This window comes from Pongo pygmaeus, chromosome 10 (assembly GCF_028885625.2).
Source record: "Pongo pygmaeus isolate AG05252 chromosome 10, NHGRI_mPonPyg2-v2.0_pri, whole genome shotgun sequence".
Lineage (NCBI taxonomy): Eukaryota > Metazoa > Chordata > Mammalia > Primates > Hominidae > Pongo > Pongo pygmaeus.
Window position 1 is genome coordinate 46274374 of NC_072383.2, and position 15589 is coordinate 46289962.

Below are 15589 nucleotides of genomic sequence, written 5' to 3' on the forward strand. Positions count from 1 at the left end.
TTATATTGGGCCCACCTGGATAATCCAGGCTATTCTCCATCTCAAAACCCTTAACCTTGACCACATCTTAAGTTCTTTTTGCCATTTTACAGTAACATATTCACAGATCCCAGGGATTAGGATGAGGACATCTTTGGGATGATTATTCTGCCTATACAGTTGGTACTCCCTCACACAACTGCAACTGAATTAACACGTGCAGCAACCCTAACCTGAGAAGGGTATGATTACCAAAGGCTCAAGACTTGCAAGTAATGAAGGTAGGTTCACACCACCAAGCAAACCAAGACCTACCATCGTAATAACTGACGGAATTTAGAATGTATAGTAGAGAGGGGAGATGATTACCAGTTACAGCCCCCAAGACAAACTGCAGCTATGAGGGCTATAATTTGCACCCCTAAGTTTCTCCTTTAAAAGGCCCCCAGGAATCACGAACATGCATGGGAGAAGTGGATCTGACAAAAGGCTGTAGCCATGGAGGTATGCCGCCCCGACTTCAAGAGAATGAGCTGCAGTTAACTGACAGCTTCCAGCATCCTAACCTTTGGATCTACCAAGGTATCACACTTCCCTCAGGTTGCTGCCAGTGACTGAGCACAACAAGGGTATTAGGCCATTTCTTCTAACAGACCTTTGTTTAGAGACTCATTACCAGGGCCAAAACTTTCTCAGTAACATGGTGCAGCCTGGGGCCCCTCCTACCCCCTCTTCCTGTTTTCTCCGCACCTAATGAGAGCCAGAACCTTGGAGAATGGTAGCCAAACATAGCCTTCCCAAAACTCACATTTGAGTCTGCAAGCATGCGTGGCTATCAGAATTTCTGAGGTACTAAGAGTAGATTCCCTGGCCCTCATTCCCCAGAAAGTGCTGACGGGCCTATTAATTTACTTTTTAGCAATCATGCTAGGTGATATATATGTTAGTGGTCTGTAAATTACATTTTTTTAAACAACAGGAAGAGGATATCTGAGCAGTTATGTTCAAGCTCATAGCTGTGTAAGAAGTAACGTCTGTCTTAGCTAGGCATGATGGTACGTAAGTCCCAGATTTAAGAGGCTGAAGCAGAATGGCTTGAGCCCAGTTTGAGACTGCAGTGAACTATAATCATGACACTGCTCTCCAGCCTGGGTGACATAGTCAGATCACATCTCAAATATAAACAAACACATAAATAAAAAGTAATGTTTGTCTTTGTGGATAAAGTATAAAATGCACTAGACTAGGCTAGGCATGGTGGCTCACACCTATAATCCTAGCATTTTGGGAGGCTGAGGTCAGGAGTTCGAGACCAGCCTGGCCAACATGGCAAAACCCCATCTCTACTAAAAATATAAAATATAACCAGGCATGGTGGCGCATGCCTGTAATCCCAGCTACTCAGGAGGCTGAGGCAGGAGAATCATTTGAACCTAGGAGATGCAGGTTGCAGTGAGCCGAGATTGAGCCACGGCATTCCAGCCTAGGCGACAGAGCCAGACTCTGTCTCAAAAAAAAAAAAAAAGTACTAGACTAGTGAATCAAAAAAGCAGTGGAAACTACAAACTTAAAAACAGTATCACTGGAAGACCTAGTAAAGGCAATCTCCCCAGTGGTTCATCTGATAGGCCTTTTATGAGTTACTTTCGACCATTCTCTGAATGTAAATGCTTAGTTAAGATGATGGTGTAACTGTAAGCCATTCTGTGCCCATTTCAGTTCTTATAGAAAGTAATCTTTCACCCTCCTTGTCATAATGTAGTACAGAAATAAGACAATTTCTAGCGTAGGTACCTCAACCCTAACTGAACTTCTATTTTAACCCTGCTCTAAGATTCAGTGTCAAAACGATCTTGACAATACCTATCTATGTCTATCTTAGTGATCCAGCATCAGGCCCAATTTCTCTGTTTTAAGTACATTCCTACCACTAGAGAATTTTGAGATGGTATTAGGATTATTTTTTTTTTAATAATTATTTAAAATTTAAAAATATAGACACAGGGTCTCACCATGTTGCCCAGACTGGTCTTGAAGTCCTGAGCTCAAGTGATCCGCCTACCTCAGCCTTCCAAAGTGCTGGGATTACAGGCGTAAGCCACCAGGCCTGGCAGAGATGGCATTGGCATTAATCGTGAGAAATGGGAGTGGGTGTAGGAGACACAGAGTGGAGGGTAAAAAGAAGAAAGATATTCGGAACTGATGGGCTTTAATAAGTCCTGCCCCTTTTCATTTACTTCTTCCTTCAAAGCAAAACCAAAATGATCTACTGAAGATTTATTTACTTCTTGGGATGGAAGTATCATCTGTCCCAACTTCCCTTTCCCATCAGAGACAGGTCCCTAAAACCGCGAAAAAGAGACTATATTCTCAAACAAAACATGCATTCAATTCAGGTGACTGTTTGATATTTTCACAACATTTTCTTTAACATTTAATAGAAACTATATACAATAAATTTTTACTATATTTTACATAAGATAGCAACCACAGAAATTTACATAGGTTAAAAGCAAGATGGATAACGAGGACCCAGTCCTGTGGGCTGTTTTCTCAGAGGATAAAAGCCAGAGTTCACCAGGGAAAGGGGTTAAAGATTGCCCAATAAGTAGAGGTGAAGAAAAGCTAAACTGCAGGTCTTTAGATAGAGATAACCAATATTACGGCTGTCAGTATCTCAAAGACACCACTCACAAAGACAGCTCCCACCTAGCTACTTAGGTGGATTTCTATCCATGACTTGGGAAATCTCATTACAAAGATGTCACTTTCCTTTTAGGTATACTCCCAAATAATCCCAGAAGCTTTGATAGGGATTATCTCTCTTTCTCTTCCTTGCCCTGAGTGGGAAGAAACCCACGGTCCATGTCCTCAAAATTTGGCTTTACGTTTGACTATAATACTCAATCCAGAAGAAAAACAAGGTAGTCTGGGTTGCCTGTGTTTTGTGAGAGATGATCAGAAATACTTCTTTGAAGAACGAGAAATTTAAATCCACCAAAGTAAAATGGTTCCCCAAACAAACTATCAACTAATAGAAGTGGGTTCTGGCTTCCCATTTGCAGTAGCCAATCCACTCTGAGACAATGGTGCAGAGCCTTTCTCAGAATTTCGAGATCCCTGGGATCTGCACCCATCTCCAGCCATCTGCATCTGGCCCTGTTAAAAGAAATAAAGGCACTTCAGTTAGAAATTCATTCACTGTGGTCTGAAGTATGAATCTGACTTATCAGTGGCCACTTATACTAGCAATAAGAACAATACAACAGAAATTAATTAATTCTGGACAGATGCTCTTCCCATATTAGCTATCCTAGTCCCTTGGAAGAGCCTATTCCTGAGCCTCTTCCAATGGGATGGTGAACTATAGGTTGTTTCTTCCAAATGAAATAGCCATTCCCTGCTGAGGTCCCAGAACAGCCAACAGACCACAGGAAGACAGTCCTTTAGGCCTCTGCTTGAAACCAACAGCCACAGTACAACTGCTGGTCTTCAGTCAGGGCCACTGGAATTCTACCCAGTGTCCAAGGCTCACGGACAGAACTCAGATCACATTACTTTACTGGTCCTTCTACAGTGAGAACAATTTCAGTGATGAACTCTCCCTCAGAAGGTACGATTTCCCTAGATTCCTTGTCTCAAGCTTTTATTTAAATAAATGTATGTCCTACTCTGGGATATCAGGATCAGGGGCCATTAGGTGTTCTAAGAGCCCATCTGGAGAACTACAGCAACAAGCATACACAGGAGCAGAGTACGGCATTTTTAAAAGTGCTTTGCTTATATGGTATTCAATGAGTGAGAGACATGTGGAGCATCTTTATACTAGTGATGACACCCCACTCCCCTGCAGGAGTACATGCTATCCAGCAGGGAACCCTCTGCCTGGCCAGGTCACTACATGAGGGAAACAAGTGGGGCTGTTCTTCACTTGCCAAAATATCCACTGGGTCTTCAGCAATTTCTTTGACTAAATGATCTTCAAGGGTTAGTGAAGGATCAAAAAGCAAAGGTGAAGGAGGACACTGCATACCATCACCCACAACATCCAAGTCCTAGAAAAAAGAGAAAAGCCCATCAGCAATACCAAGGGAAACAGTAATAAAGTTGGCATGTTTTTCAGCAAACTTTAAAGCAATACTCTGCTGTCTCCCTCAACCCTAGCCTACCTTTAATTTAAAAAAAAATTTTACAAGAATGTCCAACAAACGAAACAAGATCCAAAAGCACTGAGAGCTTTTGCTGCCAAGTGTAAAACATAGACCAATATAGTGGATTAAAAAACAAAATTCTGGCCACCACCCCTGTAATCCCAGCACTGTGGGAGGCCAAGGCAGGCAGATTGCTTGAGCCCAGGAGTTCAAGACCAGCCTGGGCAACATGGTGAAACCGTCTCTACGAAAACTGCAAAAATTAGCCAGGAGCGGTGGCACACACCTGTAGTCCCAGCTACTCTGGAGGTTGAGGTGGGAAGATCCCTCGAGCTTGGGACGCAGAGGCTGCAGTGAGCCGAGATTGCGCCTCTGCACTCCAACCTGGATGGCAGAGCCAGACCCTGTCTCAAAAAAAAAAAAAAAAAAATTCCAGGAAAATTCACAAAAACACAAAGTAGAAACGGAGAATAGTAGGGAACAGGGGAAAGGGAAAGGAGAGAGTTACTGTTTAAAAAGTACAAAGTTTCTATTTGGGTTGATGAAAAAGTTCTGGAACAGAAAATGGTGATAGCTGTACAACATGGTAAATGTTCATACCACCACTGACTTATACACTTAAAAATGGCCAGGTGCAGTGGCTCATGCCTATGATCACAACACCTTGGAAAGCCGAAGTGGGAGGATCACTTGATGCCAGGAATTCAAGACCAGCCTGGGTGACAAAGCAAGACTCCATCTCTACCTACCCACCTACATACATACATACATAGGTTAAAAGAGTAAAATTTTGTTATGTATGTTTTACTACAATTAAAAAAATATTTTTAAAAAAGCATATTCTCTCTGAGGCTACCTGTAATCAACATGTAAGTTCACCAGTGATTAATTTAAATATGAACAATGCTACGTTAAAATTAAATATTGCTGGGCAATACAAGATAGCCTGATTAACATCCTAACAGCCAGAAAGCAAGCAAACAAGCTCCAACAGGGGAAAGGGAGAAGGTAGGAAGAAAGGAAGGACGACAGAAAACTCACAGTTCCTCTGAATGGCTAGGAAATATTATTTTGGTTAAGTCCCTATCCCGACAGAGCAACAACCTGGTTTTTTTTTTGTTTTTTTGTTTTTTTTGAGACAGAGTCTTGCTCTGTCGCCCAGGCTGGAGTGCAGTGATGCGATCTCGGCTCACTGCAACCTCCACCTCCTGGGTTCAAGTGATTCTCCTGCCTCAGCCTCCCAAGTAGCTGGGACTATGGGCGTGTGCCACCACACCCAGCTAATTTTTAGTATTTTTAGTAGAGACAGGGTTTCACCATGTTAGCCAGGATGGCCTCGCTCTCCTGACCCAGTGATTGGCCCGCCTCAGCCTCCCAAAGTGCTGGGATTACAGGTATGAGCCACCACACCCGGCCAATTCCCTGGTTCTTAAGCCTAACATAGTTTTGCTCTGGAAAAAAAAAATGACATTACATTCTAGACTGTTTCTTCCAACTGAACTGGCAATTCGCACTGGAATACTGAATAGCCAACAGACCACCAGGAAGACACCACTCTTAGCTCCTGTTTGAAACCAACAGCTACAGCAAACCATTGGTCTTGATTCAGGGCCTAAGGCAATACAAACTCAAACAATATATCAAACTAACTTTCATGACACTGCTTTTCAAGAGTCTGGTGCTAAATTTTTTCAAGAGTCTGGTGCTAAATTCTCCTTCTTCCTAAGAATTAAAAATATCCAGGAGGTTTGTACCCCCCATGTCTAATCCAGTTTATAGATGCTCTGTGTTTCTATTCATCTGGCTTCACGAGAAGCTTAGTTCTATGCTTTTAAATAAATCTAAGAATTTGCAATCCTTTCGCATTTTTTGGTGTACTAATCACTAAAAATGAGAATCACAACATCTTCACATTAAAGAATATATATAATTTAAAAATCTACTTAAAGCTGCTCAGGCCGGGCGTGGTGGCTCACACCTGCAATCCTAAGACTTTGGGAGGCCGAGGCGGGCGGATCACGAGGTCAAGAGATTGAGACCATCCTGGCTAACATGGTGAAATCCCGTCTCCACAAAAAACTACCAGCCTGGCCAAAATGGTGAAACCCCGTCTCTACTAAAAATACAAAAATTAGCCAGGCATCGTGGCACATACCTGTAGTCCCAGCTACTCAGGACCCTGAGGCAGGAGAATTGCTTGAACCCAGGAGGCAGAGGTTGCAGTGAGCCGAGACTGCACCACTGCACTCCAGTCTGGGTGACAGAGCAAGACTCTGTCTCAAAAAAAAAATAATGAAATAAAGCTGCTCAATTTAAGCAGAAACATAGGGCATAGGATACACTCAACCTACCATTCATTTCAGGTGAGTTGGAAACTTCTGTACTACCCACAGAAACCAGTGTTCTCATACCATTAAGACTATAAATCTGTTTTCTCCCATTCTTTTACTATGTGCAATTTGTGTGTGTGTGTGTGTGTGCGCGCGCATGTGTGTGAGACAGAGTTTTACTCTTGTTACCCAGGCTGGAGTGCAATGGCAGAATCCTGGCTCACTGCAACCTCCACCTCCTGGGTTCAAGCAATTCTCCTGCCTCAGCCTCCCCAGTAGCTGGGATTACAGGTGAGTGCCACCACATCCAGTTAATTTTTGTATTTTTTGTAGAGACGGAGTTTCACCATGTTGGCCAGGCTAGTCTTGAACTCCTGACCTCAGGTGATCTGCCCGCCTCGGACTCCCAAAGTGCTGGGATTACAAGCGTGAGCCACCGCACCCGGCCCATGTGCAATTCTTATATAAATAATTAGCTTGGAATGGGCACGGTGGCTCACGCCTGTAATCGTAACACTTTGGGAGGCCAAGGTGGGCGAATCACTTGAGGCCAGGAGCTTAAGACCAGCCTGGCCAACATGGCGAAACCCTGTCTCTACTAAAAATACAAAAATTAGCCAGGCACGGTGGGGCGCACCTGTAATCCCAACTACTCGGAAAGCTTAGACCAGGGAATCACTTGAACCCAGGAGGCAGAGGGTGCAGTGAGCCGAGATCATGCCAATGCACTCCAGCCTAGGTGACAAAGCCAGACTCTGTCAAAAATAATAATGATTAGCTTGGAATGATTTAAACACTGAAGCAAAAGGCATCCAAATCTGAAGATAATAATGGAATGTATGTTTTCAGAAAAGGCTTTTCTCATATATACAAAGTGTTGTCTTTTATAAGATTTTAAATTGGGAAAAGGAACCTAAAATAAGAAAATCAGCAAAAATGCCGATTAAAACAGGAGTGTTTTAAAAACTAAAGTATCAGGATATAAAGAGAATCCATGTTTTCAGTCGGGCACGGTGTCTCAGGTCTGTAATCTCAGCACTTTGGGGAGGCTGAGGCGAGTGGATCACCTGAGGTCAGGAGATCGAGACCAGCCCGGCCAACTGGCGAAACCCCATCTCTACTAAAAAATACAAAAATTAGCCAGACATGGTGGCACACACCTGTAATCCCAGCTACTCGGGAGGCAGGAACAGGAGAATTGCTTGAACCCAGATGGTGAAGGCTGCAGTGAGCCGAGATCATGCCACTGCACTCCAGTCTGGGCGACAGACCAAGACTCTGTCTCAAAAAATAAATAAAGATAAAATAAGAGAATCCACGTTTTGTTACTATCTCCAAAACCAGCAATAGAGAATGAGAGAGAAGGAACTCAAAAGCAGTTAAGATTAAGGTGTTAAGTTACTACTTGCCAACCACCCTTGCATCAAAGCACAGAAAACAAGCAAATATCCAGAATGAACGGCTGTGTTTTTACTCATATTAATATCTGATGCCTCGTCTTCCCACAAGTAAAATCACCAAAGTTATCATTAACAGTTATAGGCCAGGAGTGGTGAATCATGCCTATAATCCCAGCACTTTGGGATGCCAAGGTGAGCGGATCACTTGAGGCCAGGAGTTAAGAGACCAGCCTGGCCAACATGGTGAAACCCTGTCTCTACAAAAAATACAAAAATTAGCAAGGCCTGCTGGCGCACACCTGTAATCCCAGCTACCCAGGAGGGTGAAGCACAAGAATCACTTGAACCCCGGAGGCAGAGGCTGCAGTGAGCTGAGATCACATCACTGCACTCCAGCTTGAACAACACAACGAGACTCAGTCTAAAAAAAAAAGCCAAGTTATAGTGGCCGGGCACAGTGGTTCACGCTTGTAACCCCAGCACTTTGGGAGGCCAAGGTAGGAGGATCACTTGAGGCCAAGGTAAGAGGATCACTTGAGCCTAGGAGTTGAAGACCAGCCCATGCAACATAGGGAGACCTCATCTACACAAAAAATAAAAAATTGGCTGGGCATGGTGGCATAAACCTATAGTCCCAGCTACTTGGGAGGCTGAGGCAGGAGCATCACTTAAGCCCAGGAGTTCGAGGCTGCAGTGAGCCATGATCATGCCACTGCACTCCAGCCTGAGCAACAGAGCAAGACCCCAATTAAAAAAAAAAAAAAAGTTATAAAAATGATAACTAAGCTGGGTGTGGTGGCTCATGCCACCGACAGAAACTCTGTCTCAAAAGTTCTTAACAGTATATTCCTTAATAGCCAGAAAGTAGAAACAGCACAAATATCCATCAACTGTTAGATTTTTAAACCATGGTATTTCCAAACAATGGAATATTAATTCAGTCACAAAAAGGAATGAAGTATTGATACATATTATAGTATGGATAAACCTTGAAAACATGCTAAGTGAAACAAGTAAGACACAAAAGGATACATATACTATTACATTGATATGAAATGTCCAGAATAAGCAAAATCAGAGACAAAAAGTAGATTCGTGGTGGCCAGGGGCTGGGGGGAGAAGAAAATGAAGAGTGTCATAATAAGTACTGAGTTTCTTTTGGAGATAGTGAAAACCTTCTGAAATTAGATAGTGGTGGTAGTTGCCTAACTTTGTGAATATACCAAAAATCACTCAATTATACATTTTCAAAGAGTGCAATTTATAGTATGTAAATTGTATCCCTAAAAAGGTATGGGAAGAGTCTGGAAAAAAATATAAGGTAGGGTAGATTTCTCTAAATGAATATGCTAACATACAAATACAACTATATGTATATATCACTTCAAAAACTTTGTCGATTCTCCTAACCACAAAGACTAACCTATTCTCACCATTAATAAATAAGGCTTTGTCTCAACGGCCTGAACCAGAGCAGAGCTTCTCTAACTTACATCACTGAACTCCAGAGGTAAACTCTCAGTGGGCTGAAGCTCAGCAGCACTCAAGTACAGATCCATGGGGCCGGCTTCCAGATCGTCTGGCACAGACAGTACCTGCTCGGGCTTATACATCTGAGGAGGCAACTGGAAATGCAGTGGGCAGCAGGGATCCTCAGAGAGGCTTACAGGAACAGGTTTGTTGCAGGGTACCTCTTCAGATCCCTGGCAGCACTTGAAGAGAACCTGATTCGTATCCTGACAAATATCTGTAGAAAAATGGTCAAGGGAAATAAAACACAATCTATCGAAAGGTAAAATACAAATAGCATTGTCTGCCACATAAAACTCAAGGTCTGGACTATACAAGATAAATTACAACTACATTTGATACAGAATACCAAATGCAGTTAGCAATTTTTAAAGTTACTTCTCAAAATAAATGTCATTTACTAGCATCAAATTCTAGCTCTACCAGTAATTTAAAACTTGTCTCCAACCTCCTTTTCAGGATCCTGGTCATTTAAACTAGACACCATCCCATTCTCTCTTAAGCAAGTAGCAGTAACACTCCTAGCAACACACACGTATTCAGAAGAAACATTTAGTGGCAAATGCAAATAGCCTTGAAAATGCCCCGAAACAGCCCTTCCAAAACAGTCAAGCGATACAATGTGTCTGCTCCCTTAGCAGACTGGCAAAGTTTGCAACAATTTCTTGGACCTTGCTTCAGAAGATGATTACATGATAAATTCATTTAAAGCACCACTCGAATAGGGGGAAACAGAGCTCTAGTAAAAGTCACTAGGTATCATATCCTAACAAGAAATTAAATATCCATGCCTTTTTTTTTTTAGGGGAGTGTGCTAGTACAGAGGAATCCTTTTATGATCCTAAAGGAAGAAGAAAATTTTGCTTATGAAGGCCCTTTGAAAAAAAAAAAGTATTCTAGAAACGCTCCAAGGACTCTATTAACAACTTTTGTTAAAGGTAGAAGAAGAAAAGGGCTATATTTCCAAGTTAGCAAAGAAGCTCTGTAGGATGAATCAAAATTGAGATGATTAGATACAATAAAATTCAAGTTACTTTACAAAACACATTTTATGCAAATGCTACCATTTCTTGAAATCTGTTAACTACCTGGTTATTATCCTAGATTAATAAACGTTATATTAAAATTTGACTTATTTTTAACCAGAAAACACAATTTTTCTATAAACTGATAGTACCTGAATTATGGAGTTATAATTTTCAACTCAAAACTTTTATGGTAATTTTTTAAATAAAAAAATCTAACATACATTATAATTTTTAAAACCATATAAACTTCCTTGAATAAAGCTATTTCTTTCAATGCATACTTGGAAATAACTAAACTCTCAAGCAGAGTGTGACAACTGTGGCACTACCAACATTGTGGGCCAAGTACATCTTTGTTGGAAGAAGGATATATAGCAGCATGCCTGGCCTCTAGCCACTAGCTGTCAGTAGCACCTCCATCTCTGAGTTATAACAACCAAAAATTTCTCCACACATTGCCAACTGGAAAACAAAATGGCCCCCAGTTGAAAACCACTACTCTAAAGAAACAGAAGATAGTACAAGGCAAACAAATATTTATTGAATGACCAAATGAATAAACATATGAATCTAATGGGAATCATCAGATTTGCACTATGTGCTTAAGAAAATCTAAGCAATATCTAACGTGCTTAAGAAGCCCACTCTTAAATTATTCATATTTAAAATATTATCCATTAAATGTTTCACCCAGAACTTTTTTTTAGACGAAGTCTCGCTCTGTCACCCAGGCTAGAATGCAGTGGCGCGATCTCGGCTCACTGTAACCTCTGACTCCTGGGTTCAAGAGATTCTCCTGCTGCAGACTACAAAGTAGCTGGGACTACAGGCGCCTGCCATCACACCCGGCTGATTTTCATACTTGTAGCAGAGACAGGGTTTCACCATGTTGGCCAGGCTGGTCTCTAACTCCTGACCTCAGGTTATCGGCCCGCCTCAGCCTCCCAAAGTGCTAGGATTACAGGCGTAAGCCACCGCGCCTGGCCAAGAACTTTTTTTCACTGGAATTCAAAGGACTTTCACAAGTCTCTTATGTATTTAATACAATATCCTAAAAAAGGACTCCCCCCATCATCCTCCACCCGCTTTCCTTTCAGATGGGGCAAAAGAGGTAAAAAGAAGGGAATGGTTAACCTACAACTAGAGTCTGGGTCCTTCACTTTCAGTCGAGTGCTGTCTCCATTAGACCACAGTAAAGAGTTAACAGGTCACCAATGGCAGTCGCATCTTTCTCTGGGATAAGGACTTAAGGAAGGGTAAGTGACTTAGGCAACTATGGAGTGGAAAGGAAAGAGCATAAAAGGAAAAAAAAATACTTCCCTTCTCTTTTCAAATACATTTTCAATTTTGCTTTATATTTATATTTTAATAAGCTATTTGAGTACAGTATTATAATATCTAAAATAGTCCTTAGTATCTGTAAACTGAGTTTCTTCCCTTATAAAAGTAATTCAAGCTCACCTTAAAAAACCAAAAAATAAAAGAACAGTGAAAAAAGGGCATTCACAACCACACCATGCACAAATTATCACATTTCTGTATTGTTCCCTCCCAGTATTTGGTTTCATGCAATTTCAGACACCGTACAGAATTCCATATCCTGGAATGTCACTATCATTTTGCTGTCATTCATAAATTTTGTTAAATATATTTAATGCATGAAAATATTCCACACTCTGTTGTGTCATTAATTTATCTCCCTATTCTCCAGCTCTAAAAATTTTAAGACTGTCTCAAGTTGGACGAATATTTCATGTAAAAATACTGGTCTGCCTTTGATTATCTCCTTAAAATAAATTCCCAGAGGTAAAAATTACCATATGAGGAAATATGAATTATTGTCCAATTGCTTTCCAAAAAGCTTTTATCTATTTATATTACTACTGGCAATATTTAGAAGGGTCAATTTCACCATACTCTCACCTACTTTTGAAATTTACGACTCATTTTTGAAAAATTGCGTATTTTAAATTTTATTTTAAAACAAATATATGTACAAATATCAATTTTATAGATTTTAAATTTTCCTTATTTACTATTTACAGTTGACCTTTGAACAACACAAGCTTGAACTGCACAGGTCCACTTACACGTGCATTTTCTTCTGCCTCTGCCATCCTACAGACAATAACACTTCCCCCTACACTTAACAAAAAGACCATGAGAATAAGGACCTCTATGATAATCCACTTCCATTTAATAAATAGTAAATATATTTTCTCTTCCTTATGATTTTCTTAGTAACACTTTTTCCTAGTTTATTTTAAGAATACAATATATAAGACATATAAACATATAAAATATGTGTTAGGAAGCTATGTTGTTGATAAGGCTTCTGATCAACAGTAAGCCATAAGGCCATTAGCAGTTAAATTTTGGGAGAATCAGAAATTATGTACAAATTTTCAACTGTGTAGGGTGTCAGCACCCTAACCCCATGAATTGTTCAAAGGCCAACTGTATTCATAGTGAAGATACACACTTTTAACTATTAGCCTTTTTTTTTTTTTTTTTTTTTTCTTTCGAGACAGAGTCTCACTCTGTCGCCCAGGCTGGAGTGCAATGGCGCGATCTCAGCTCACCGCAACCTCCACCTCCCAGGTTCAAGCGATTCTCCTGCCTCAGCATCCTGAATAGCTGGGATTACGGGCGCCCATCACCACACCCGGCTAATTTTTGTATATTTAGTAGAGACGGGGTTTCACCATATTGGCAAAGCTGGTCTCAAACCCCTGACCTCAGGTGATCCACCCGCCTCAGCCTCCCAAAGTGCTGGGATTACAGGCAAGAGCCACTTTGCCCGGCCCTATTAGCCTTTTCTATCTTCTTTTAAATCTGCCCATAGCCTTTGCCCAATTATGTTTTAAGCAAATTTTTTTTTTTTTTGAGACAGAGTCTCGCTCTGTCGCCCAGGCTGGAGTGCAGTGGCGCAAAACCTCAGCTCACTGCAAGCTCCGCCTCCCAGGTTCATGCCATTCTCCTGCCTCAGCCTCCTGAGTAGCTGGGGACTACAGACACCCACCACCACACCCAGCTAATTTTTGTATTTTTAGTACAGACGGCGTTTCACCGTTAGCCAGGATGGTCTCGACCTTCTGACCTCGTCATCTGCCCGCCTCGGCATCCCAAAGTGCTGGGATTACAGGCGTGAGCCACCGCACCCAGGTTTTTTTTTTTTTTTTGAGACAGAGTCTCACTCTGTTGCCCAGGCTTGAGTGCAGTGGCACGATTTCCTCTCACTGCAACCTCTGCCTCCCGGGTTCAAGCAATTCTCTGCCTCAGCCTCCCGAGTAGCTAGGATTACAGGCACCCGCCACCATGCCTAGCTAAATTTTTTTGTATTTTTAGTAGAGATGAGGTTTCATTCACCATCTTGGCCAGGCTGGTCCTTAAACTCCTGACCTCGTGATCCACCCATCTTGGCCTCCCAAAGTGCTGGAATTACAGGTGTGAGCCACTGCGCCCGGCCTTTTTTTTTTTTTAGAGACAGGGTCTTCCTCTGTCACCCAAGGTAGAATGCAGTGGGATGCAGTGGCATGATCCTAACTCACTTCAGCTTCAAACTCCTAGGCTCAAAAAATCCTCCCAGGTAGCTAGGACTACAGTCACATGCCATCATGACCAGATAATTTTTCTTTCTTCTTTTTCTTTAGAGATGAGGTCTCACTGTATTGTCCAGGCTGTAAGCATTTATCTTTAGAGTTTTTCATTACTTTGCACAACTATTTTATATATCAAGAACAATAATCTCTTCAGACATCTGTTGTAATTAACAAATTAGTAAAATATTTAATAAGCAAAATAAAAATCAGCTTCCTATCAAAAGACTAAGAAGAGGTTCTCCTTCTCTTCCTATTAAAGAAAATAAGTGGCCAGGCACGGTGGCTCATGCCTGTAATCCCAGCACTTTGGAGGCCAAGGCAGGCAGATCACAAGGTCAGGAGATCGAGACCATCCTGGCTAACATGGTGAAACCCCGTCTCTACTAAAAATACAAAAATTAGCTGGGCGCGGTGGCAGGTGCCTGTAATCCCAGCTACTTGGGAGGCTGAGGCAGGAGAATCGCTTGTACCCAGGGGAGTGGAGGTTGCAGCAAGCTGAGATCGCGGTACTGCACTCCAGCCTGGGTGACAGAGTCAGACTCTGTCTCAAAAAAAATTAAATTAAATTAAAATAAATAAAGAAAATAAGTTTTAGTTTCCAAATATTTGGCATTTCTTGCCAATCAAATGAAATCCAGCAATCCTATTTAATTAACAAGTGCTTTTACTGCGAAATTTTTCTCAAGGCCTATAATAAATAAGCACTTTCACAATTCAATCAACAACTCAAAAAGGTGTGAAGGCCCAATGCCAAATGTAGTCCTTTAACAGAATCAAGAGACATTATGATGGTTCAAAGGCAAATTAATTGAAAAGAAGAAAAAAAAAGCATCTCATTTTTGGAAATAGCAAACTTCTAATTTGAATGATGTTTAAAGTATGCAAGTTAGAGGCCAGGCACAGTGACCAAGTGTTATCACAAAAGAGTCGAGACTGGGCATGGTGGCTCACACCTGTAATCCTAGCACTTTGGGAGGCTGAGGCGGGAGGATCACATGAGCTCAGAAGTTCGAGACCAGCCTGGGCAACACAGTGACACATCCTCTCTACAAAAATTAAACAAAATTAGCTGGAAGTGGTAGCACATGCCTGTAGTCCCAGCTACTCTGGTGGCTGAGGTGGGAAGATCATTTAAGCCCAGCAGATCACGGCAGTGAGCCATCATCATGCCACTGCACTCCAACCTGGGCAACAGAGTAAGAGTCTGTCTCAAAAAAATTGAAAAAGGAAAACTTTTTAAAGAGTCAAGTTTCTTTTTTAAGTTTATAAAGGCCAGGTACAGTGGCTCATGACTGTAAGCCCAGCATTTGGGGAGGAAAGGACTGGCAGATTGCTTAAGCCCAGCAGTTTGAGACCAGCCTGGGCAACATATTGAAAATTGTCTCTACAAAAAATAAAAAAAAAAAAAAATAGGCCAGGTGCAGTGGCTCATGCCTGTAATCCCAGCACTTTGGGAGGCCGAGGCAGGCAGATCACTTGAGGTCAGGAATATGAGACCAACCTGGCCAACATGGTGAAACCCCGTCTCTACTAAAAATACAAAAATTAGCCGGCCGTGGTGGCACGCGC

The 15589-nt window shown here is 41.7% G+C and overlaps 1 protein-coding gene and 2 non-coding genes across 11 annotated transcripts in view; all 3 read right to left on the bottom strand.

Annotated features, from left to right (window-relative positions):
- Positions 1-2382: 2382 nt before the first annotated feature.
- KANSL2 (KAT8 regulatory NSL complex subunit 2) overlaps positions 2383-15589 on the bottom strand; it is a 29986-nt gene continuing 16779 nt past the window's right edge. For 2 of the 9 annotated variants that reach the window (XM_054442196.2, XM_063672714.1), the window contains exons 8-10: positions 9354-9607; positions 3915-4034; positions 2383-3138 (exon numbers count right to left, since the gene is read on the bottom strand). In XM_054442196.2, the coding sequence (XP_054298171.1) occupies positions 3007-3138; positions 3915-4034; positions 9354-9607 (506 nt within the window). In that variant the 3' untranslated portion in view covers positions 2383-3006. Of the gene's footprint in view, positions 3139-3914; positions 4035-4416; positions 4535-7620; positions 7743-9353; positions 9608-15589 lie in introns of those variants that run through there. The other 7 variants (XM_054442197.2, XM_063672715.1, XR_010127797.1 and 4 more) reach the window with 6 other exon arrangements.
- On the bottom strand, positions 3349-3485 carry LOC129011066 (small nucleolar RNA SNORA2/SNORA34 family). The gene has a single exon (XR_008493196.1). It is a non-coding gene; the product is annotated as a small nucleolar RNA SNORA2/SNORA34 family (small nucleolar RNA).
- LOC129011065 (small nucleolar RNA SNORA2/SNORA34 family) lies at positions 5611-5745 on the bottom strand. The gene has a single exon (XR_008493195.1). It is a non-coding gene; the product is annotated as a small nucleolar RNA SNORA2/SNORA34 family (small nucleolar RNA).